The sequence below is a fragment of the Scyliorhinus torazame genome, chromosome 3 (assembly GCF_047496885.1).
Source record: "Scyliorhinus torazame isolate Kashiwa2021f chromosome 3, sScyTor2.1, whole genome shotgun sequence".
NCBI classification, from domain to species: domain Eukaryota; kingdom Metazoa; phylum Chordata; class Chondrichthyes; order Carcharhiniformes; family Scyliorhinidae; genus Scyliorhinus; species Scyliorhinus torazame.
In genome coordinates, this window is record NC_092709.1 from 278,777,239 (window position 1) to 278,800,591 (window position 23,353).

At 46.8% G+C, this 23,353-nt stretch overlaps 1 protein-coding gene across 4 annotated transcripts in view; it reads left to right on the forward strand.

Annotated features, from left to right (window-relative positions):
* cntfr (ciliary neurotrophic factor receptor) overlaps nt 1-23,353 on the forward strand; it is a 504,785-nt gene that overhangs the window by 336,258 nt on the left and 145,174 nt on the right. For all 4 annotated transcript variants that reach the window (XM_072497289.1, XM_072497290.1, XM_072497288.1 and 1 more), the window contains one exon: nt 13,457-13,574. In XM_072497289.1, the coding sequence (XP_072353390.1) occupies nt 13,457-13,574 (118 nt within the window). The remainder of the gene's footprint in view (nt 1-13,456; nt 13,575-23,353) is intronic.

The following is a 23,353-nucleotide window of genomic DNA, read 5'->3' on the forward strand; positions in this document are numbered from 1 at the left end:
AAACGAGGACTGTTTAGACATGGGACCATTGAGGAACTAAGAAATAAAATGCACAAGGATCGCATACTATACATTTTTCTCTGCATTTTAGCACCCATCTTAAATGATGGACAACAGCTCAAGAGTTCCAGCTTATAATGTCTTTGGGGGAAAAAAACAAGATTATATGCAGAATTCCATACCTGCATATCACAGTCATATGTTTCCTACTATGCTTGAAATTTCGCAAACATTATTGAGAGGTAGTTTCCTAACTTTAAAGAGGAGAGGGTCTTCACTGAGAAAACGCGCACAACCTGAGCATTCCTTATCTGATTGATATTTATTGTCACATGTACACTGAAAAGTATTTTTCTGTGGCCAAGGGAACGTACGCAGTACGTACATAGTAGACAAAAGAATAATCGACAAGAGTACATTGACAAATGGTACATCAACAAACAGTGATTGGCTACAGTGCGGAACAAGGGCCAAACAAGTAATACATAAGCACGAACTACATGAGCAAGCAATACCTCTTTCACAATTCTTGGTAAATGAAGGAAATAAAGGGAGCACTTCGAAAAATTAAAGGCAGGTTGCAACGGTTAAACCACAGGTTGATTAGCTCCAGCAATACTTTCCAAAAGATAGATACAGGCTAGCCCAGTCTTGCCCTCGCTCAGTAGTCACAGCTGCTACACAATTTATTTTCCTTTTACCTGTTTATGTCCAAGGTGTTAAGGCCAATTTTAGCACCCCAATTGCAGCCCTGGCTAAGACCTGATAACCCAATATAGATTGACTACATTCCTGATCTACATGATTAGGTTCCACACTGGGCAATGTGTTTACTAATGGGACCATTGAAAAAATAGACTGCTGAATCTCGAAATCAATTTTAAGCTGAGCAATTGTTTACTGTTAACAGATCTAAATTGTGTTGTATTTTGCAAACTGTCAGTCAATAATGTTCAATCAGCCCAGGCAATTTCATTCTAAGAAAAAGTTTGCTCTGTTAATATATAGATTTTAGGGAAGTGGCAGTGGTGCAGTGAGTTGATATTTGGGACTGAGGTTCAAATCCAGCCTGTACATTGTTGTGACGTTCCTATTTGGAATGAATTTCATCTCAATCCATAGGCAGGGGGCACAGCACAATCCATCTGCTGAACATCTTTATAGAATGATAAAGTGAGATGGAATTTGGGAATTTACCTTTCAACCATTCCAAGAATTCAATGAAGAAGGAAATTGTGTGTGGTGTAAAAGGAGCTGCCACAAATCCACCACTTTGGCATTGTGTTCAAGAGCCACCTGATGACGTCTGATCAAGAGTAGCCTAGACATTTGAATGCAGATTCCTCGGTTTTAACATGATCAACCCTTGAGTATCTTCACTACTGATTTTATTAATTCAACAGATGTGGGTTTTACTGGCTATTTATTACATCCCTAGTTGCCCTTGAGAAGGTGGTGGTAAGCTTCCTTCTGGAACCGCTGCAGTCCATGTGGTGTAGGCGCACCCACAGCGTGTTAGGGAGGGAATTCCAGGATTTTGACCCAGCAACAGTGAAGGAATAGTGATATAGTTCCAAGTCAGGATGGTGAGTGACTTGGATGGAAACTTCCGCGTTGTGGTGCTCCCATGTATCTGCTGCCTGTGACCTTCAAGATGATAGTGGTCGTGCATTTGAAAGGTGTTGTCTAAGGAGCCTTGGTGAGTCCCTGAAGTGAAACTTGTAGATGTACACATACACTGCCACTGTGCGTCAATGGTGGAGGGAGTGAATGTTTGTGGATGGGGTGCCAATCAACCAGGCAGGGTTGACCCGGATGGTGTCCAGATTCTTGAGTGTCCTTGTCACATGTTATCATTAATATGCAACATAACTCAAAGGAAATGAGTTATTAGAATAACATTTTTATGACATGTTGCTCGAGACAATGGCAATTTAAAAAATCTTTTAAAAATGTGCCTGTCTTCATACAGAAAATTATGAACAAATGTTAATGATACTATTTATGTGTTCACAATGTAACGTAGAGTGCTAGAGCTACTTGATGTCCATCAAGTTGAGAAGTTTAAAAAATCAGTTTGTGTCTTGATTGGAACATTGTTTTCATTTGTTGTGGTGGTTACTGTTGAATCTTGTCACAGGACCCATCTAAAAGGTACTTTTAAGGCTTTGCTTTGAAGAATGTGATGCCAGCCTGAGGAATTTTCAGCAACATTGACCCAGCCTGACGTGTTAACACTGCTGGGCCTTGAGGGAAACTTCCATTTTTTTCCAACATATATGACACTTTTAGAGTCAGCCTCTTGGACTACAAACAAAGGTTCACTGTACATTTGAATAGAGTTTTCCCACATTCAATTCAAAACATGAACAACCCAAGACAGTGGCTTGACCTTAACAGCAACAGAAGGAGAATGTATATTTGTGGATAGTTTCTATAAATATTGCTTTAATTTCTTCAGTGACTCGCAAAGCAGGGAAACCCAGAGAAACCATTCTTTCATAGTATAGTCCAATGGTATTCATGGACCACCCAAGCACCACTTGGAGTTGGGTCACTTTTTTTTCCACAGGGTGCAGGATTCTTTGTATTGTAAAACTAGAACCAGAGGACACCATCTCAGATTAAAGGGATGATCCTTTAAAACAAAGATGAGGAAGAATTTCTTCAGCCAGAGGCTGGTGAATCTGTGGAACTCTTTGCCGCAGAAGGCTGTGGAGGCCAATTCACTGAGTGTCTTTAAGACAGAGATAGATAAGTTCTTGATTAATAAGGGGATCAGAAGTTATGGGGAGAAGGCAGGAGAATGGGGATGACAAAATATCAGCCATGATTGAATGGCGGAGCAGACTCGATGGGCCAAGTGGCCTAATGCTGCTCCTATGTCTTATGGTCGTATTGGGCGGAACTCCCCCCCCACGCCGGGTGGGAGAATCGCCAGGGCGCCGCGCGTATCCTGCCACGCCGCCCCGATGCCCGCATGCGATTCTCCCACCCACCCCCAAACCGACGCAGCGGGAATCACGGCTGGCCGCTGGGAGAATTGCCGCTCGCCGTTTGCAACGGGCGAGCGCGATTCTTTGGCCTGAATGGGCTGAGCGGCCTGCCCAATACGACGGGTTCCCACCGGCGCCGTCCACACCTGGTCGCTGCCGGCGGGAATAACGCGGGAACGCTGGAGGTGCGGCCTGTGGGGGGGGGGGGGCAGGGGGGGGGCAAGAGGAGGGTTCCTGCACCGTGGGGGGCCTCAAATGGTGTCTGGCCCATGATTGGTGCCCACCGATCGGCGGGCCGGTCCCGCTGAAGGAGGACCTCCTTTCCTCCGCCGCCCCGCAAGATCCATCCGACATCTTCTTGCGGGGCGGCCTTGGGGAGGACAGCAATCGCGTATGCGCGGGTGACGTCAGCTACGCGCTGGCCACGTAATTTATGCATGCGTGAAAATGACGCGACGCCGCTCCTAGTCCCCTGGGGCGGGAGAATAGGGGGCTGGGAGCGGGCTCCGACGCCGGAGTGAAACACTACGGTTTTCACTCCAACGTCGGCACTTAGACTCCCGATGGGAGAATTGCGCCCATGGTTTGTGCTTTACAGCATACTTCAAGGACAGAATTATGCTTAGCAAGAAAAGATTGCTGTCTGAACATTTTTTTGCTAACTGGTTGTTTGCTGCATTATACTGGAAATGTTTAGATCATTTTCTGTATGTTTTTAGGTGAACATTCTCCATGCAGCCTCCTTCAATATTAATTATTTCTCTGGCCATCCTTATCAAACGTATGATTCATGTCTTTCATTCCTTTAAAATAGGAGGAAATACTCTCTGATTTTGTATTTTCTCATATTATATTCAGTTGGACCTGATATACTGCACCTTTTGGTCTAGCGCACCGTTCCCAGTGCCAAAGGGTTATGCATTTAAAGTCCTTTCTTTAATTGATGCAAATTGTGTGCACTCAGTTGATTAGTAGCTCCAGCTGTTCAGAAATGCACCTCCAGGTCTTCTGAGTTGTTAGACTAAACAGTCTTCTTTATACTCTGGACTACGTGGCTTACTCATCAGGTAAAGCTTTAACTGGACTATTTATTCTTCTTCTCGGGTCATAATGGAAAATGTTGACGATTTAAACTCTAGCAACCAGTGTCCTTCAATCAGAGTGCAATAGAAATTTCTGCATTGAACAGTGAGTTTCCCTAACAACCAGACTGATGACAAAGAAAAGAAATTCAAACTTAACCAGTTGTAGCCATTCCTCAAGTTGCAACCATAACAACAAAACACAAGATTTGTTTCTTTTTAAAGGCTAGCTTCGACGATGCTCAAGACCTGTATAATGTCACTTTACCCTGAGTCACTATTTTGTCACCCGTTCACTTTTTTTAATGCTTCAATTGTGTACCTCTAGTCAGCTAGTCTTAGAGTAGCTTGGTTTCCATTCCATTGGGGCAATAAGCAACACCATGGAAATCAATGATGGGTATTAGGGCAGCCATTCCCATTCCAATGGAAGTAAGCCCTCTTTATTCCTATTGTTATTTATTCCTCACAAACAGCAGCCTGCGTTTTATCGTTTCTACAGTTGTCATAGAAAATCAGTCCCATCGAAGAGTGGAATGCAACACAAGAATGATGAGCTGAGAGCTGAAATGAATGTATAAATATGTTGGGCGAATAAATGAAATCAGAGTGAATTGTAAAGGGTTGGTTGTGGTGGGGGGGGGGGGGGGGGGGGTCATTGTGTGGGGGGTTGCGTGCCGGTGAGGTTGGTGGTTGAAACAATCTTTTCTGCTCTTGCGATGTCTCCTGCCAGTGGTTAAGGATACTAACACAATATACTAAAGCCATTCAGATCAAAGGTTCCGTTTCAAACCCAGGCCTATACTAAATGAGGGATCTTGGGCAGGACCAGACCTGATGTTGTATTTATGGCCACAGGATCTGAGGGAAACTTTGAGGTATGCTGAGGTGTTGAAATTGATGGGTCTACGTGACTGGACTGAATTTTGATGTCAAAAGAGCCTGTTGGCACTCATTGAACTGAATTTTCCCAGCCTGTGGTAAGGGGCTTGAAAGCAGAGGAGGGTTGGGTGGGTGGGTGATGGCAGCACCAGAAGCAGCCCTCATGCATCCGGAGGTAACCCAGTCCTATGGTTAAAGCTCCGCTGTGCCAGGTTAGAGGCTCCATGCTCCAATGAGGAGGCAGAAAATACCCATGACCCAACTGCTGTTGTCAAAAGAAATACCCCCTCCCATCTGGTGGCCCTAGCTGTTTGGCCCCTCTGAAATCCTGAGTTACGTTTTCATTCCCGAGTCCAACTCCATGTTGGGGCTCCCTCATGACGTGTCTCAATATGTGCCCATCTTTCCTTTTATAGCTGTTGAGATGCAAAATCTGCCAGCCCTATGATTGGATTGGACTGGCGGCATTGGAAACCCACCCAAGGGCAGCAAACATGAAAACTGCCAATCTGGAGCTACCTCCGAGCGGTAATGGCTGATATCCCACTCAGAAGTTACAGTCTCAGGAACTCATTTGATCCTCAGTTTAAGGTCCTGAGGCCTGGGGTAAATCTGCTCATTCACCCAGAGACCTGCATTCATACAATACTTTTTAGGTAGATAAATGCCATATCACAGGAACATAATTAGACACTGTTTGACACCAAATCAAAGAATGAAATCTCAGGACACATGTCCAAAAGGTTGGTCGAAAGGGTAAATTTTATGATGAATCTTACAAGAAGACAGAGATAGCAGTTCCTGAAGTCTGTGGCCCAGATCTTTGCTCCTAGGCAGGATGAACAGAGATGGAAGAACTCTGGGCTCTGTGTTCCGACCTTAATAAATGGCTGCCCGCAGTTGGGATTTTTGTTTTGGGGGAGGGAGCTGGATTGGATGACTGGTTGAGTGGATTTAATGAGTGCAGATGCTACCAGGAGTGGTGGTGGTGGGCTGGGAGTATGGCTTGTCTCTTGTGCTCTAGAACTGTGCTTCAGTTATTTTTAAAATTTCAAAGCAACAAACAGCCCGTCACCTCTAAACACTCCCTATGCCGCATGCATGCCAACTTATGCCACCTCATGGCCCTCATAACCCTATGCCAACCAATGTCCTCCACCCAGTCCCAATGGCCCCTCATAAGCCCACTCCACCTCCCAATGGCCATTTATGTCCTCTATGCCAACTTAGTGTCAACTTTGCCAGCTCATGCCCCCACCTTTTGCCTTTACCCTGTCTATGGAAACTCATCTGGTATCTTTTGACAGTTCATTGACAGCTTTCACAGTTCCTTGACAACATTGATAGTTATTAGACAGTTCTAATGTGTTTGTGCATAATCATATTCCCAAAATATGCCTACCTCTCCAAAAGGTTGCCTTATCTTTTCCAAACGTGTTCCAGGACCCGATCCAAAGGGGTACCTCGCCTCTTCAAAGCAAATCCACCTAGCTGAGGCCTCTTACCTGGTCGAATCTGAACACTTAAGGTTTCATGGGCTGGATTCTCCGACACCCCGCCGGATCAGTGAATCGCCGGCGGGCGGAGTGAATCCCGCCCCAACGCCGGCTGCCGATTTCTCCGGCATTGTTTTTTTGGCAGGGGCGGGGATCACGCTGTGCCGGTTGGCCGCCGCTTGCAGCCGCCCCTCCGGCGATTCTCCGGCCCACAATGCACCGAGCGGCCGCCCGTTTTCGGCCAGTCCCGCCGGCGCAAATCAAACCAGGTCCGTACCGGCGGGACCTGGCTCTACGGGCGGCCTGCAGAGTCGGGGGGGCGCGGGGGTATCTGGCCTCAGGGAGTGCCCCCACGGTGGCCTGGCCCGCGATCGGGGCCCACCAGTCCGCAGGCGGGCCTGTGCCGTGGGGGCATCCTTTCCCTCCACGCCGGCTGCTGTCAAACCTCCGCCATGGCCGGCGCGGAGAAGAACCCCACTGAGCATGCGCTGGGATGACGCCAGCACACGCTGGTGCTCCCGCGCATGCGCCAACTCGCGCAGGCCGGTGGAGGCTCTTCGGTGCCGGTTGGCACGGCGCCAAGCCCTTCCGCGCCGGCTGGCGCAGCGCCAATCCCGCCGGCGCCGGCCTAGCCCCTGAAGGTGCGGAGGATTCAGCACCTTCTGGTCAGCCCAATGCCGGAGTGGTTCACGCCACTCCTCGGCGCCTGTACGGCCCGCCCCGCCGGATAGGGGAGAATCCCGCCTCATATTCCTGGCCTTGCCAAATCTGACTTCAGTGCAGGCAGCTGGTAATGTAAATGGTCAGCTGACTCTGAAAGTCATGCATGCGCAAACCCTGGCCTAACTCCAGTCCCAGCCCGCAAAAGTAGTGCATGTTCGTGGGTGGGACCTGGAATTTCTGGCCATTTTTGGGATTTTTGTCATGATGGAGAGCATCTTGGAGAGGTTTATGGGTTCTCCGCTGCAATCCAACTGCCGAATCCTTTTCCAAGTTTGATATCGTTTACACAGTTGGTTTGAAGAATCTTTTTGTTCAAGCAGAGAGCTTTTTGGGCTATTCAACAGCTTCCATCTGTTAAAGAGTTTGTGAGTTCTTTTCATAAAGTGAATAATTTGTGAGGGGGATATGGACAATGGAAGCGGACTGAGATATGAGAATGAGGGGGTAAGGGGATGAAGGGGTGTGAAGTTGGGAGTGAGGAGGGAGGATGCGGCTGGGATTTGAACGGGTCAGAATGTTCAACTGTATATTCTAATTGCATCAGAAGCACTGAGCTAAGTTTTCAGGAATGGAGATGTACCTTTTAAATTGCCTGCCCAGGGCTCAGGCGGCTTCCATTTCCACGTTGGATGAGGGAAGTAAGGGTGAGGGAGTGAGAATAGAAGAGTGAGGGCGAAGTTTATAGTTCTGCGAGTCACTAATTGTATTGGGAGCATCAGTCTGATGCTTTTGGAAATGGAGGTAATCCCACACTGGACTCAGACTCCTCCAGGTCACCCTGGAAGATCCCACTTTCCACAGCCTTAGTACCGAGGCGAGACTGCGATCACGGGATTAGACTCGATGGGCCGAATGACCTCCTACTGCACTGTAAAGCCTATGATTCTATGATTAGTCCTGTCTCCTGATTTCCACCTCTGACAAGAAAATCTGGCTGCTAGTGTTTCTAATTGCATCCCAACATATTTGGTGGGAAAAAGGGTTGATAAAATTGGATTAAAAAAGGCATTTTTCTGCATGTCGCCACTTAACTTCTCCAAAGGGCCCCAGCATTACAGATGCTATACCTAAGCTAATTCCATTCACTCCATGTGATACCAAATAAGGGCTGAAGACATGGGACATTGCAAAGGATATGGGCCCTGGCAATATTTCAGCAATAGTATGAAGAATTGTGCTCCAGAACATTCCAGACACCTAGCCAAGCTGTTCTAGTACAGCTACAACGTTGTCATCTACCTGGCAATGTGGAAAATTGCCCAGGTATGTTCTGTACACAAAACGCAGAACAAATTCAATGCACCAATTCCCACCCCATCAGTTGACTGTCAATAATCAGTAAAGTGATAGAAGGGATCAACAAGACCTATCAAGTGACATTTACTTTTCAATAACCTGCTCCCTGACACTCAGTTTGGGTTCAGCCAGATTCACTCGGCTGCTGACCTCATTACAACCTTTGTTCAAAGATGGACAAGAGCTGAACTCCAGAGTTGAGAGTGACTGCCCTTGACATCAAGGCAGCATTTGACCGTGTGTGATATCAAGGAGCCCTAGCTAAACTGAGAAAATTCTCTGCCTAACACAAAGGAAGATGGTTGTAATGGATGGATGCCAATAATCTCAACTCCAGGACATCCCTGCAGGTGTTCCTCAGGGTAATGTACTAGGTCCAACCATCTTTAGCTGCTTCATCAATGACCTTCATTCCATCATAAGGGCAGAAGTGGGTATGTTCACTGATTGCACAATGTTCAGCACCATTTGCGACTCCTCAGACTCTGAAGCAGTCCACGTGTAAATGCAACAAAACTTGGACAATATCCATGCATGAGCTAACAAGTGACAAGTAACGTTCGAGCCACATAAGTGCCAGACAATGACCATCTCCAACAAAAGAAGAACTAACCATCGGCCATTGATGTTCAATGGCATTACCATCGCTGAATCCCCAACTATCATTGAAAAGAATGCAGCTACCATTGACCAGAAATTGAACTGGGTTAGCATATAAATAACGTGACTACAAGAGCAGGTCAAAGGCAATGAATCTTGTGGTGAGTAACTCCCCTCCTGACCCCCAAAGCCTGTCCACCATCTACAAGGCACAAGTCAGGAGAGTGGTAGAATTTTCTCCACTTGCCTGGATGATTGGAACTCCAACAACACTCAAGAAGCTCGACACCACCTAGGTCAAAGCAGCCCACTTAATTGGCATCCATCCACAAACATACACTCCCTCTATCACCGCCATACAGGAGCAGCGGTGTATACCATCTACAAGATGTACTGCAGGAGCTCATCAAGGCATCTTAGACAGCTACCTTCCAAACTCACGACTGCAACAATCTAGAAGAACAAGAAGATGTCTTACAACTGTTATGGGCCAGGGTTTAGACAACCCCAAAATGTATCATGGATTTCACCTGACCCACAACTTTTAATAGATTGTGGTATGGGGAGCACACGGCTCACTCTACAGGTGTGGTACAGCAGAGATCAAAAAGTATTTTTTAAAGCAAAACAATGTTTATTCTATGAACTCAAGTTAACCTTTTTAAAACATACAGTGAACATCTTAGCAACCATCAATTCAAATACATCCCCCCAAAAATACAACACAAAGTAATCCTTACTTTCCTTTTAACATCCATAAGACATAAAAAATAACCTTTTAACAAAAGCACATCAGGTTTAAATTCACTACTGAGAACAGTTATTACTCTGAATTCACCAAATGATCAAGAGATAGTCTTTACATGGCAGAGAGAACAACATTACGCCTTCTGTAGCTGACTGCAGCTCCAACACTGAAACAAAACCAAAATAACACAAACACACCCAAGCTTTTCTCAAAAGAGAAACTAAAAAGCAGAGCCAGAGCTCAGCTCCACCCACACTCTGACGTCACTGCAGTAACTTTAGCAAACTACCATTTCTTAAGATGACATTCGCATGACACAACACCAGGTTAAAGTCCAACAGGTTTGTTTTGAATCGCTAGCTTTTTCAGAACACAGCTCCTTCCTGATTCGAAACAAACCTTTAACCTGGTGTTGTAAGACTTCTTACTGTGCTCACCCCAGTCCAACACCAGCATCTCCACATCATAGAAGGACAAGGGCAGCAGATACATGGAAACACCACCACCTGGAGATTCCCCTCCAAGCCACTCATCATCCTGACTTGGAACTATATCGCCGTTTCTTCTCTGTCACTGGGTAAAAATCCTGGAATTCCTCTGTAACAGCACAGTCATGTATCACATGGACTGCAGCGGTTCAAGAAGGCAGCTCACCACCACCTTCTTGAGGGCAATTAGGGATGGGCAATAAATTCTGGGTTAGTCAGTGATGCCCATATCGCTTGAATGAATAAAAAAAACTTATTAATGTTCCGGTGTTTAAAAACCAAAATGTCTGCAAAGAATTACCTTGTGCTTCAAGATTCCCACAGTAATAATTGACAGCAACTTAAATGGTGGTCATGTTTAAATAAAGATTGGGAATATATTGTAGGATTGATGTGCACAGCTCTAAAAGGCCGTGTAAAGCTGCTTGAATGGTTGGAAATCTTGTGGAAAACGTTGATCAGTACAATGATATTTAGTTAATGATAAAACTTACTGCTGAGCTCGAAGTGAGATCAGGCTCATTCCAGCGGGAACTGAATAGTTGCTGAGAATATTTTAATTGCAGAATACGGTAGCCTCATTTATGTATTCAGACATTCATTATCCTTGGTGGGATTCAATGTATTAGGCTCTATAAGGGAATTAACCCCCTGAGGAGCAGTGAGCTTAGTGAACATGCTCTGTATGCAATGGTATGTCAGGTCATGCATTTAACTTCTTGGATATGCACCGTTAAGTCTTGGGGGAATACATTTTGAGGGTTTTGTTTGCTTCATTATAGGATATATGTGTTGTAATATGAAATTCAAGCTAAAAGTTTCTGTGGTTTTCATTTCTTTGGTCCTTTATTATTTTTTATTGGTTTTGCTCATGAAAGAACAGTAGCATGTTAAAATAAACTCACTTTATTTATTCAGTAATGTTATGAGTTTTCTCTTCACATTGTTGCCAGAATGCTGACTTCTCCACAGTGCCTGCATAATAACACATACCTGAGCACTGATAAGTGAAGGCACATATCTGATCACCATTTTCTCAATTCATTTACAGCCAGTGCTACTTGGAATTTCCATCTCAATTCTCCAAAGCTGTAGATATGTAATTTCCACATTTTCTCCCCCTGAGATCTGTTGTTGAAATCAAGATGGATGACACTGTTTCATGCTGTAGCTCAGTGTTTCACTAGAACCTCAAAATTGTGGAACTTCTTACTCCGTTTCCATATTATAACTTCTTATAAAATGTCCTAATTTGAATGATAAATCTGCAAAATAGTTCCCAAGTTATTTAGGTGACACTAAAATATAACCAAGGCAATTGGATGTTTTTCTGCACTGACTCTAGTTGAAAGAAAGTAAAAGAATGAACAATTCACATTTCTATAGTGCTTCCACAGCTACTGGGCCCCTCCAATGCAGCACCTTTCAATTGTAGTCACTGGCTGCAATTTCCACCCAGCCACAGGTCCTCCTGTGATGGGACTGATGAGCCATTGAAATTTCCGTTCACATTTCCGGAAGATCTCACCAGCATGAAGTGCCGAAAAATTCCAGCCATTGGTGTAATGTAGGGAATGCAACCACTTTACGAAGAAAAAGCTCCCACATGTATCAATGTAATAATGACCGGTTAAAACTATTTTTTGTGATGTTGGCTTGACTGATAAATATTGGCCACAACATTGGGAATGACACCCCTGCTCCTCTTCAAAATACAGTAAAGTCCCGCCGTTCGCCACTTCCTCGTTTGTGAATTTGCTTATCCAGGCAAAAGTCTTCGTACACCAGTTCACCCATAGCAGGGACAAATTCACTTATCAGTGGTTTAAATTTTTTAAAATAATGGAAACCACCTTTAGGAAATGCAAAAAAACGGCGTAAATAAAGTTTTTGAGAAAAGATAGTGTCCATGACATATTTCCTACAATAGAAAGTGCACGCTGTGCACTTGTTGTCTGCATGGCATATTTGCATGTAGGTGTTCCTTCTTGCTGCAATTTAATTCCCGATCGCAGCCTACCTCAACTCTCAAGTAACGTACTGCAAGGGTGATAAATTTTACATTTCTCCTGTTTTTTTTCAACAATGTTTCCAGTAAATGTCCCTTTAAATGTATTTAAAACATAGTTTGCATTGCCTTAGATCCTTTACATGTGTGAAATTTTAGGATGGGTGGAAGCTGTCTAATTGACTCCACTTGTAAAGTCTGTTCGTTCACGATTGTGCTGTTTGTGAGGTTTTGGGGGGAAAATTACCCCCTCCACAAATGATGGGCCTGTATTACCACGTATGCTTGGGACAGATAGAGTCTTGGACCTTTGAACGTCTCAGCTGAAATATGGGACCTCCAACAGCGTGGCATCCTCATACTGCACTGGAGTTAAAGCCATGATTTCTGCATGTGGCTTCTCTGAGGCAAATGTGCGACCCACTGAGCCACAAAAATAATTATAACTTAAACCTATATAATGGCCGGAATTCTCCAGCCATTCGCTGGCAGTGGGATTATCTGGTCCCACCGGCAGCGAGCCCTGGCTGCGGGTTTCCTGGCGGCGTGGGATGACAATGCGAATTCCCATTAACAGCAACAGGAACAGCGAGTCCCACATCAGCAAACGGCTCGCCACCTCACTTGGCTGCGAGGCCGGAGATCCCACCCAATAAGTTTCTCTTTTGGAACCTTGCTTGAGATAAAATGTTATTTTATATAAATTATCAATTTTCACTTTGGCACATGGCAACCAAAGAGTTATATGTTTATTGAATTAATGAGAGGAAATATCATAGGCTGTGGCAGGCACCATTGTAAAACTCTCCAGAAACTCCCATCGCCATCTTGCTTTGCTTTGGCTACTCTGCAGCTAAGACGATGGGTGGACTATGCATCAGCAAACCATTGCCAACTTCTTCATCGTTCCAAGCATACTGAGAAATTACTTTCCTTTTTCCACTGACATTCATGTTGTCAATATAACTACTGTGTGGTATGTCCCTACATAAGCCGGAATCATAATTTATAAAGAACAGTGAGAATTAGAGGAATATTTTGAACTTCTGAAGAAAGATTTTTTTAATGAACTGTGCAAAACATGCTAAACTTTACACTCATTTTGCATCTACTCTTTCTTGTTTTTTTCCAAACTAGATCCTCCGGTGACACCAACTGTGCTATGCAGATCAAATGCTTATCCAGAGACATTCTACTGCACATGGCAGCTGTCAAGCCCAACTTACATCCCAACAGAATTTGACATCTCTGTAAGGTCTGTTCTGGTATAATTGCGTTGCTTACCTTTGTTTTATTTTTCTTAAGTGTTGTTAAATTTGAGGCTAAGTTCTCCAAAAAGGAGCTGGTATAAATACCAGGTTAGGGACAGCTTTGAAGGTACAGGCTAAGGTGATTAAATGATTCAGGGTTCACAATGCCGCAGAAGTGGTGAGGCAAATGTCGTCTATAGGAACACAAATGAATATTGTTGGGAATTTGAGAATATTTATATGAATCTCTCGGGAGGATACATAGACTGGATGGTGTCCTTCCTATGGAAATTGTATATTGCATTTGAAGTGAGTGAGCTTAATAGACTGCTGCAATGCTCCAGTGAAACCGGGGGCAAGCTGGAGGAGCAGCATCTCCTCTACCGGCACTTTACAGCCCTCTGGATTCAACGTTAAGTTCACCGATTGTAGATTTTGACATTTCTCCTTCACCCCCCTTTTTAAAAAGAAAAATACCATATATCACCCCCTATCTCTCCAACCCCCCCCCCCCCCCACTCCCCCCCCCCCCCCCCCCACACACCCCCCCCTCACACCAGGCTATCAGTCTTTTGTTGAAATCTCTGCAGCTCTAACACATTCTCTCTCCCTTCAGTTCTGGTGAAGTCAAACAACTCGAAACGTTCACTCTGTTTCCCTCCTAATAGACGCTGGCAGACCTAAGTTTTTTCTGGCATCCTCTGCTCTTGTTAATGGCCTTTTTCTTCATTCTTCATGCTTTCTTGTATTTTTTGAAATGAGAAACCTGCTCCTTTTTGTGGATAGGTTCCATGCAAACAAACATTTGATACAAACCTGTATTGAATACAAGTTGTATGGATAGGCTGCTTGTTCCCATTTTAAAAGCCTAATGATATTTCTAGTATCACTAAGTATCAAATGGGCAGAGTTCCCACTTTGGGCTCAGTAGTCATTTGTACATAAGAACTAGGAACAGGAGTAGGCCACCTGGCCCCTCGAGCCTGCTCCGCCATTTAATGAGATCATGGCTGATCTTTGTGGACTCAGCTCCACTCTCCGGCCCGTACACCATATCCCCGAATCCCTTTATTCTTTACAAAGAACAAAGAAATGTACAGCACAGGAACAGGCCCTTCGGCCCTCCAAGCCCGTGCCGACCATGCTGCCCGACTAAACTACAATCTTCTACACTTCCTGGGTCCGTATCCCTCTATTCCCATCCTATTCATGTATTTGTCAAGATGCCCCTTAAATGTCACTATCGTCCCTGCTTCCACCACCTCCTCCGGTAGCGAGTTCCAGGCACCCACTACCCTCTGCGTAAAAAAGTTGCCTCGTACATCTACTCTAAACCTTGCCCCTCTCACCTTAAACCTATGCCCCCTAGTAATTGACCCCTCTACCCTGGGGAAAAGCCTCTGACTATCCACTCTGTCTGTGCCCCTCATAATTTTGTAGACCTCTATCAGGTCTCCCCTGAACCTCCTTCGTTCCAGTGAGAACAAACCAAATTTATTCAACCGCTCCTCATAGCTAATGCCCTCCATACCAGGCAACATTCTGGTAAATCTCTTCTGCACCCTCTCTAAAGCCTCCACATCCTTCTGGTAGTGTGGCGACCAGAATTGAACACTATACTCCAAGTGTGGCCTAACTAAGGTTCTATACAGCTGCAACATGACTTGCCAATTCTTATACTCAATGCCCAGGCCAATGAAGGCAAGCATGCCGTATGCCTTCTTGACTACCTTCTCCACCTGTGTTGCCCCTTTCTTTTTTTTTTAAATAATATTTTATTGAAAATTTTTGGTCAACCAACACAGTACATTGTGCATCCTTTACACAACATTGTAACAATACAGATAATAATGACCTTTTTAAAATTTAAACAAAAACAACAACAAATAAATAAATATTAAATAACAAAAAAATAAAAACTAGCCCTAATTGGCAACTGCCTTGTCTCAGGCCACAACCCCCCCCCATCCCCCCCCATCCCTCCCCCCCCCCCCCCCCCAAGTCCTGGGCCGCTGCTGCTGCCTTCTTTGTTCTCCCCTATCTATCTTTCCGCAAGATATTCAACGAACGGTTGCCACCGCCTAGTAAACCCTTGAGCCGACCCCCTTAGGACGAACTTAATCCGCTCTAACTTTATGAACCCCGCCATATCATTTATCCAGGTCGCCACCCCCTTGGCTTCTTTCCACATTAGCAATATTCTGCGCCGGGCTACTAGGGACGCAAAGGCCAAAACATCGGCCTCTTTCGCCTCCTGCACTCCCGGCTCTTGTGCAACCCCAAATATAGCCAACCCCCAGCTTGGTTCGAACCGGACTCCTACTACTTTCGAAAGCACCTTTGTCACCCCCATCCAAAACCCCTGTAGTGCCGGGCATGACCAAAACATATGGGTATGATTCGCTGGGCTTCTCGAGCACCTCGCACACCTATCCTCCACCCCAAAAAATTTACTGAGCCGTGTTCCAGTCATATGTGCCCTGTGTAATACCTTAAACTGAATCAGGCTTAGCCTGGCGCACGAGGACGACGAGTTTACCCTGTTTAGGGCATCTGCCCACATCCCCTCCTCAATCTCCTCCCCTAGCTCTTCTTCCCATTTCCCTTTTAGTTCGTCCATCATAATCTCCCCTTCGTCTCTCATTTCCCTATATATATCCGACACCTTACCGTCCCCCACCCATTTCTTTGAGATGACTCTGTCCTGCACCTCTTGTGTCGGGAGCTGCGGGAATTCCCTCACCTGCTGCCTCGCAAAAGCCCTCAATTGCATGTACCTGAATGCATTCCCTTGGGGCAACCCATATTTCTCGGTCAGCGCTCCCAGACTCGCAAACTTCCCATTCACAAATAGATCTTTCAATTGCGTTATACCTGCTCTTTGCCACATTCCATATCCCCCATCCATTCCCCCCGGGGCAAACCTATGGTTGTTTCTTATCGGGGACCCCCCCAGTGCTCCGGTCTTTCCCCTATGTCGTCTCCACTGTCCCCAAATCTTCAGTGTAGCTACCACCACCAGACTCGTGGTATAGTTCCTTGGTGAGAACGGCAATGGGGCTGTCACCATAGCCTGCAGGCTGGTCCCCCTACAGGACGCCCTCTCTAATCTCTTCCACGCCGCTCCTTCCTCCTCTCCCATCCACTTACTCACCATTGAAATATTAGCGGCCCAATAATACTCACTTAGGCTCGGTAGTGCCAGCCCCCCCCTATCCCTACTACGCTGTAAGAATCCCTTCCTCACTCTCGGAGTCTTCCCGGCCCAAACAAAACCCATGATACTCTTTTCTATCCTTTTGAAAAAAGCCTTCGTGATCACCACCGGGAGACACTGAAACACAAAAAGGAATCTCGGGAGGACCACCATCTTAACTGCCTGCACCCTCCCTGCCATTGACAATGCTACCATATCCCATCTCTTGAAATCTTCCTCCATCTGTTCCACCAACCGCGTCAAATTTAGCCTGTGCAATGTGCCCCAATTCTTAGCTATCTGGATCCCCAGGTAACAAAAGTCTCTTGTTACCTTCCTCAACGGTAGGTCTTCTATTTCTCTACTCTGCTCCCCTGGATGCACCACAAACAGCTCACTCTTTCCCATGTTCAATTTATACCCTGAAAAATCCCCAAACTCCCCAAGTATCCGCATTATTTCTGGCATCCCCTCCGCTGGATCCGCCACATATAGTAGCAGATCATCCGCATATAAAGATACCCGGTGTTCTTCTCCTCCCCTAAGTATTCCCCTCCATCCCTTGGAACCTCTCAGCGCTATCGCCAGGGGCTCAATCGCCAGTGCAAACAGTAATGGGGACAGAGGACATCCCTGCCTTGTCCCTCTATGGAGCCGAAAATATGCCGATCCCCGTCCATTTGTGACCACACTCGCCACTGGGGCCCTATACAACAGCTGCACCCATCTAACATACCCCTCTCCGAACCCAAATCTCCTCAACACCTCCCACAGATAATCCCACTCCACTCTATCAAATGCTTTCTCGGCATCCATCGCCACTACTATCTCCGTTTCACCCTCTGGTGGGGCCATCATCATTACCCCTAACAATCTCCGTATGTTCGTGTTCAGCTGTCTCCCCTTCACAAACCCAGTTTGGTCCTCATGAACCACCCCCGGGACACATTCCTCTATTCTCATTGCCATTACCTTGGCCAAGACCTTGGCATCTACATTGAGGAGGGAGATTGGTCTGTAGGACCCGCATTGTAGCGGATCCTTTTCCTTCTTTAAAAGAAGCGATATCGTTGCTTCTGACATAGTCGGGGGCAGTTGTCCCCTTTCCTTTGCCTCGTTAAAGGTCCTCGTCAGTAGCGGGGCGAGCAAGTCCAAATATTTTCTGTAAAATTCAACTGGGAATCCGTCCGGTCCCGGGGCCTTTCCCGTCTGCATGTTCCTAATTCCTTTCACCACTTCTTCTACCGTGATCTGTGCTCCCAATCCCATCCTTTCCTGCTCTTCCACCTTGGGAATTTCCAGCCGATCCAAAAACTCCATCATTCTCTCCCTCCCATCCGGGGGTTGCGCTTCATACAATTTTTTATAAAATGTCTTAAACACTTCATTCACTCTCTCCGCTCCCCGCTCCGTCTCTCCATCTTCGTCTCTCACCCCCCCTATTTCCCTCGCTGCTCCCCTTTTCCTCAATTGGTGTGCCAGCAATCTGCCTTCTCTCCATATTCATACTGTACACCCTGCGCCTTCCTCCATTGTGCCTCTGCAGTGCCTGTGGTCAGCAAGTCAAATTCCACATGCAGCCTTTGCCTTTCCCTATACAGTCCCTCCTCCGGTGCTTCCGCATACTGTCTGTCCACCCTCAAAAGTTCTTGCAACAACCGCTCCCGTTCCTTACTCTCCTGCTTCCCTTTATGTGTCCTTATTGATATCAGCTCCCCCCCAACCACCGCCTTCAACGCCTCCCAGACCACTCCCACCTGAACCTCCCCATTGTCATTGAGTTCCAAGTACTTTTCAATGCATCCCCTCACCCTTAAGCACACCCCCTCATCCGCCATTAGTCCCATATCCATTCTCCAGGGTGGACGCCCTCTTGTTTCCTCCCCTATCTCCAAGTCTACCCAGTGTGGGGCATGATCCGAAATGGCTATAGCCGTATATTCCGTTCCCCTCACCCTCGGGATCAATGCCCTACCCAACACAAAAAAGTCTATGCGTGAATAGACTTTATGGACATAGGAGAAAAACGAGAACTCCTTACTCCTAGGTCTACTGAATCTCCACGGGTCCACCCCTCCCATCTGCTCCATAAAATCCTTAAGCACCTTGGCTGCTGCCGGCCTCCTATCAGTCCTGGACTTCGACCTATCCAGCCTTGGTTCCAACACCGTGTTAAAGTCTCCCCCCATTATCAGCTTTCCGGTCTCTAGGTCTGGGATGCGTCCTAGCATTCGCCTCATAAAATTGGCATCGTCCCAATTCGGGGCATACACGTTTACCAACACCACCATCTCTCCCTGTAATTTGCCACTCACCATCACGTATCTGCCCCCGTTATCCGCCACTATAGTCTTTGCCTCGAACATTACCCGCTTCCCCACTAATATAGCCACCCCCCTGTTTTTCGCATCCAGCCCCGAATGGAACACCTGCCCTACCCATCCTTTGCGCAACCTAACCTGATCTATCAGTTTCAGGTGCGTTTCCTGTAACATGACCACATCTGCTTTAAGTTTCTTAAGGTGTGCGAGTACTCGTGCCCTCTTTATCGGCCCGTTAAGCCCCCTCACGTTCCACGTGATCAGCCGAGTTGGGGGGCTTCCCACCCCCCCCCCATTGCCGGTTAGCCATCATCTTTTTCCAGCTTCTCGCCCAGTTCCCACGCGGCTGTATTTCTCCCAGACGGTGCCCCCCCCGCCCATCCTTTCCCGCACCCACTCCCCCCTTTCCCCAGCAGCAGCAACCCAGTAATTCCCCCCTCCCCCCCCCCCCCCCCCGCTAGACCCCCCGCTAGCGTAATTACTCCCCCCATGTTGCTCCCAGAAGTCAGCAAACTCTGGCTGACCTCGGCTTCCCCCCGTGATCACGGCTCGCCCCGTGCGGCGCCCCCTCCTTCCTGCTTCTCTATTCCCGCCATAATTATCATAGCGCGGGAACCAAGCCCGCGCCTCTCCTTCGGCCCCGCCTCCCATGGCCAACGCCCCATCTCCTCTCCCTCCCCACCTCCCCCCATCACCACCTGTGGGAGAAAGAAAAGTTACCATACCGCAGGATTAATCATACAATCCCTCTTCGCCCCCCCCCCCCCCCACTCGTCCCACCACTTTGTCCAAACGTTCATTTTCGTAGTCCAATCATTCCAATTTTTCTTCTACAATAAAAGTCCACGCTTCATCCGCCGTCTCAAAGTAGTGGTGCCTCCCTTGATATGTGACCCACAGTCTTGCCGGTTGCAGCATTCCAAACTTTATCTTTTTTTTGTGAAGTACCGCTTTGGCCCGATTAAAGCTCGCCCTCCTTCTCGCCACCTCCGCACTCCAATCTTGATAGACGCGGATCACCGCGTTCTCCCATTTACTACACCGAGTTTTCTTCGCCCATCTAAGGACCATTTCTCTATCCTTAAAACGAAGAAATCTCACCACTATGGCTCTGGGAGCTTCTCCTGCTCTCGGTCCTCGCACCATAACTCGGTATGCTCCCTCCACCTCCAACGGACCCGTCGGGGCCTCCACTCCCATTAACGAGTGCAGCATCGTGCTCACATATGCCCCGACGTCCGCCCCCTCCACACCTTCGGGAATGCCAAGAATCCTCAAGTTGTTCCTCCTTGCGTTATTTTCCAGTGCCTCCAACCTCTCCACAGATCGTTTCTGGTGTGCCTCCTGTATCTCCAACTTCACCACCAGGCCCTGTATGTCGTTTTCATTCTCTGCTGCTTTCGCCTTCACGACCCGAAGCTCCTGCTCCTGGGTCTTTTGTTCCTCTTTCAGCCCTTCAATCGCCTGTAATATCGGGGCCAACAACTCTTTCTTCATTTCCTTTTTTATCTCCTCCACGCAGCGTTTCAAAAACTCTTGTTGTTCAGGGCCCCATATGAAACTGCCACCTTCCGACGCCATCTTGGTTTCTGCTTGCCTTTCTTGCCGTTGTTCCAAAGGATCCGCTGCAATCCGGCCACTTTCCTCTCCTTTTTCCATCCGTGTCCAGGGGGAACACCCTTCTGGTTTACCGCACGGTGTTTTCAGCCGTTAAAATTGCCGTTGGGGCTCCTATCAAGAGCCCAAAAGTCCGTTTCACAGGGAGCTGCCGAAACGTGCGACTCAGCTAGTCATCGCCGCACCCGGAAGTCCTCGTGTTGCCCCTTTCAATGACCTGTGGACCTGTACTCCTAGATCTCTTTGACTTTCAATACTCTTGAGGGTTCTACCATTCACTGTATATTCCCTACCTGCATTAGCCCTTCCAAAATGCATTACCTCACATTTGTCCGGATTAAACTCCATCTGCCATCTCTCCGCCCAAGTCTCCAAACAATCTAAATCCTGCTGTATCCTCTGACAGTCCTCATCGCTATCCGCAATTCCACCAACCTTTGTGTCGTCTGCAAACTTACTAATCAGACCAGTTACATTTTCCTCCAAATCATTTATATATACTACAAAGAGCAAAGGTCCCAGCACTGATCCCTGTGGAACACCACTGGTCACAGCCCTCCAATTAGAAAAGCATCCTTCCATTGCTACTCTCTGCCTTCTATGACCTAGCCAGTTCTGTATCCACCTTGCCAGCTCACCTCTGATCCCGTGTGACTTCACCTTTTGTACTAGTCTACCATGAGGGACCTTGTCAAAGGCCTTACTGAAGTCCATATAGACAACATCCACTGCCCTACCTGCATCAATCATCTTAGTGACCTCCTTGAAAAACTCTATCAAGTTAGTGAGATACGACCTCCCCTTCACAAAACCATGCTGCCTCTCACTCATACGTCCATTTGCTTCCAAATGGGAGTAGATCCTGTCTCGAAGAATTCTCTCCAGTAATTTCCCTACCACTAAAGTAAGGCTCACCGGCCTGTAGTTCCCTGGATTATCCTTGCTACCCTTCTTAAACAGAGGAACAACATTGGCTATTCTCCAGTCCTCCGGGACATCCCCTGAAGACAGTGAGGATCCAAAGATTTCTGTCAAGGCCTCAGCAATTTCCTCTCCAGCCTCCTTCAGTATTCTGGGGTAGATCCCATCAGGCCCTGGGGACTTATCTACCTTAATATTTTTTAAGACACCCAACACCTTGTCTTTTTGGATCTCAATGTGACCCAGGCTATCTACACACCCTTCTCCAGGCTCAACATCTACCAATTTATTCTCTTTGGTGAATCCTGATGCAAAATATTCATTTAGTACCTCGCCCATTTCCTCTGGCTCCACACATAGATTCCCTTGCCTATCCTTCAGTGGGCCAAACCTTTCCCTGGCTACCCTCTTGCTTTTTATGTACGTGTAAAAAGCCTTGGGATTTTCCTTAACCCTATTTGCCAATGACTTTTCGTGACCCCTTCTAGCCCTCCTGACTCCTTGCTTAAGTTCCTTCCTACTTTCCTTATATTCCACGCAGGCTTCGTCTGTTCCCAACCTTTTAGCCCTGACAAATGCCTCCTTTTTCTTTTTGACGAGGCCTACAATATCTCTCGTTATCCAAGGTTCCCGAAAATTGCCTTATTTATCCTTCTTCCTCACATGAACATGCCGGTCCTGAATTCCTTTCAACTGACACTTGAAAGCCTCCCACATGTCAGATGTTGATTTGCCCTCAAACATCCGCCCCCAATCTATGTTCTTCAGTTCCCGCCTAATATTGTTATAATTAGCCTTCCCCCAATTTAGCACATTCATCCTAGGACCACTCTTATCCTTGTCCACCAGTACTTTAAAACTTACTGAATTGTGGTCACTGTTACCGAAATGCTCCCCTATTGAAACATCTACCACCTGGCCGGGCTCATTCCCCAATACCAGGTCCAGTACCGCCCCTTCCCTAGTTGGACTGTCTACATATTGTTTTAAGAAGCCCTCCTGGATGCTCCTTACAAACTCCGCCCCGTCTAAGCCCCTGGCACTAAGTGAGTCCCAGTCAATATTGGGGAAGTTGAAGTCTCCCATCACCACAACCCTGTTGTTTTTACTCTTTTCCAAAATCTGTCTACCTATCTGCTCCTCTATCTCCCGCTGGCTGTTGGGAGGCCTGTAGTAAACCCCCAACATTTTAACTGCACCCTTCTTATTCCTGATCTCTACCAATATAGCCTCACTGCCCTCTGAGGTGTCCTCCCGCAGTACAGCTGTGATATTCTCCCGAACCAGTAGCGCAACTCCACCTCCCCTTTTACATCCCCCTCTATCCCGCCTGAAACATCTAAATCCTGGAACGTTTAGCTGCCAATCCTGCCCTTCCCTCAATCAGGTCTCTGTAATGGCAACAACATCATAGTTCCAAGTCCTAATCAAAGCTCTAAGTTCATCTGCCTTACCCGTAATACTTCTTGCATTAAAACATATGCACTTCAGGCCACCAGACCCGCTGTGTTCAGCAACTTCTCCCTGTCTGCTCTGCCTCAGAGCCCCACTGTCCCTATTCCCTAGTTCTCCCTCAATGCTCTCACCTTCTGACCTATTGCTCCCGTGCCCACCCCCCCCCTGCCATACTAGTTTATCTTTTAGAAAGGTATCTATCTTTTTCTTAAAAACGTTTAAAGAAGGAGCCTCAACTGCTTCACTGGGCAAGGAATTCCAGAGATTCACAACC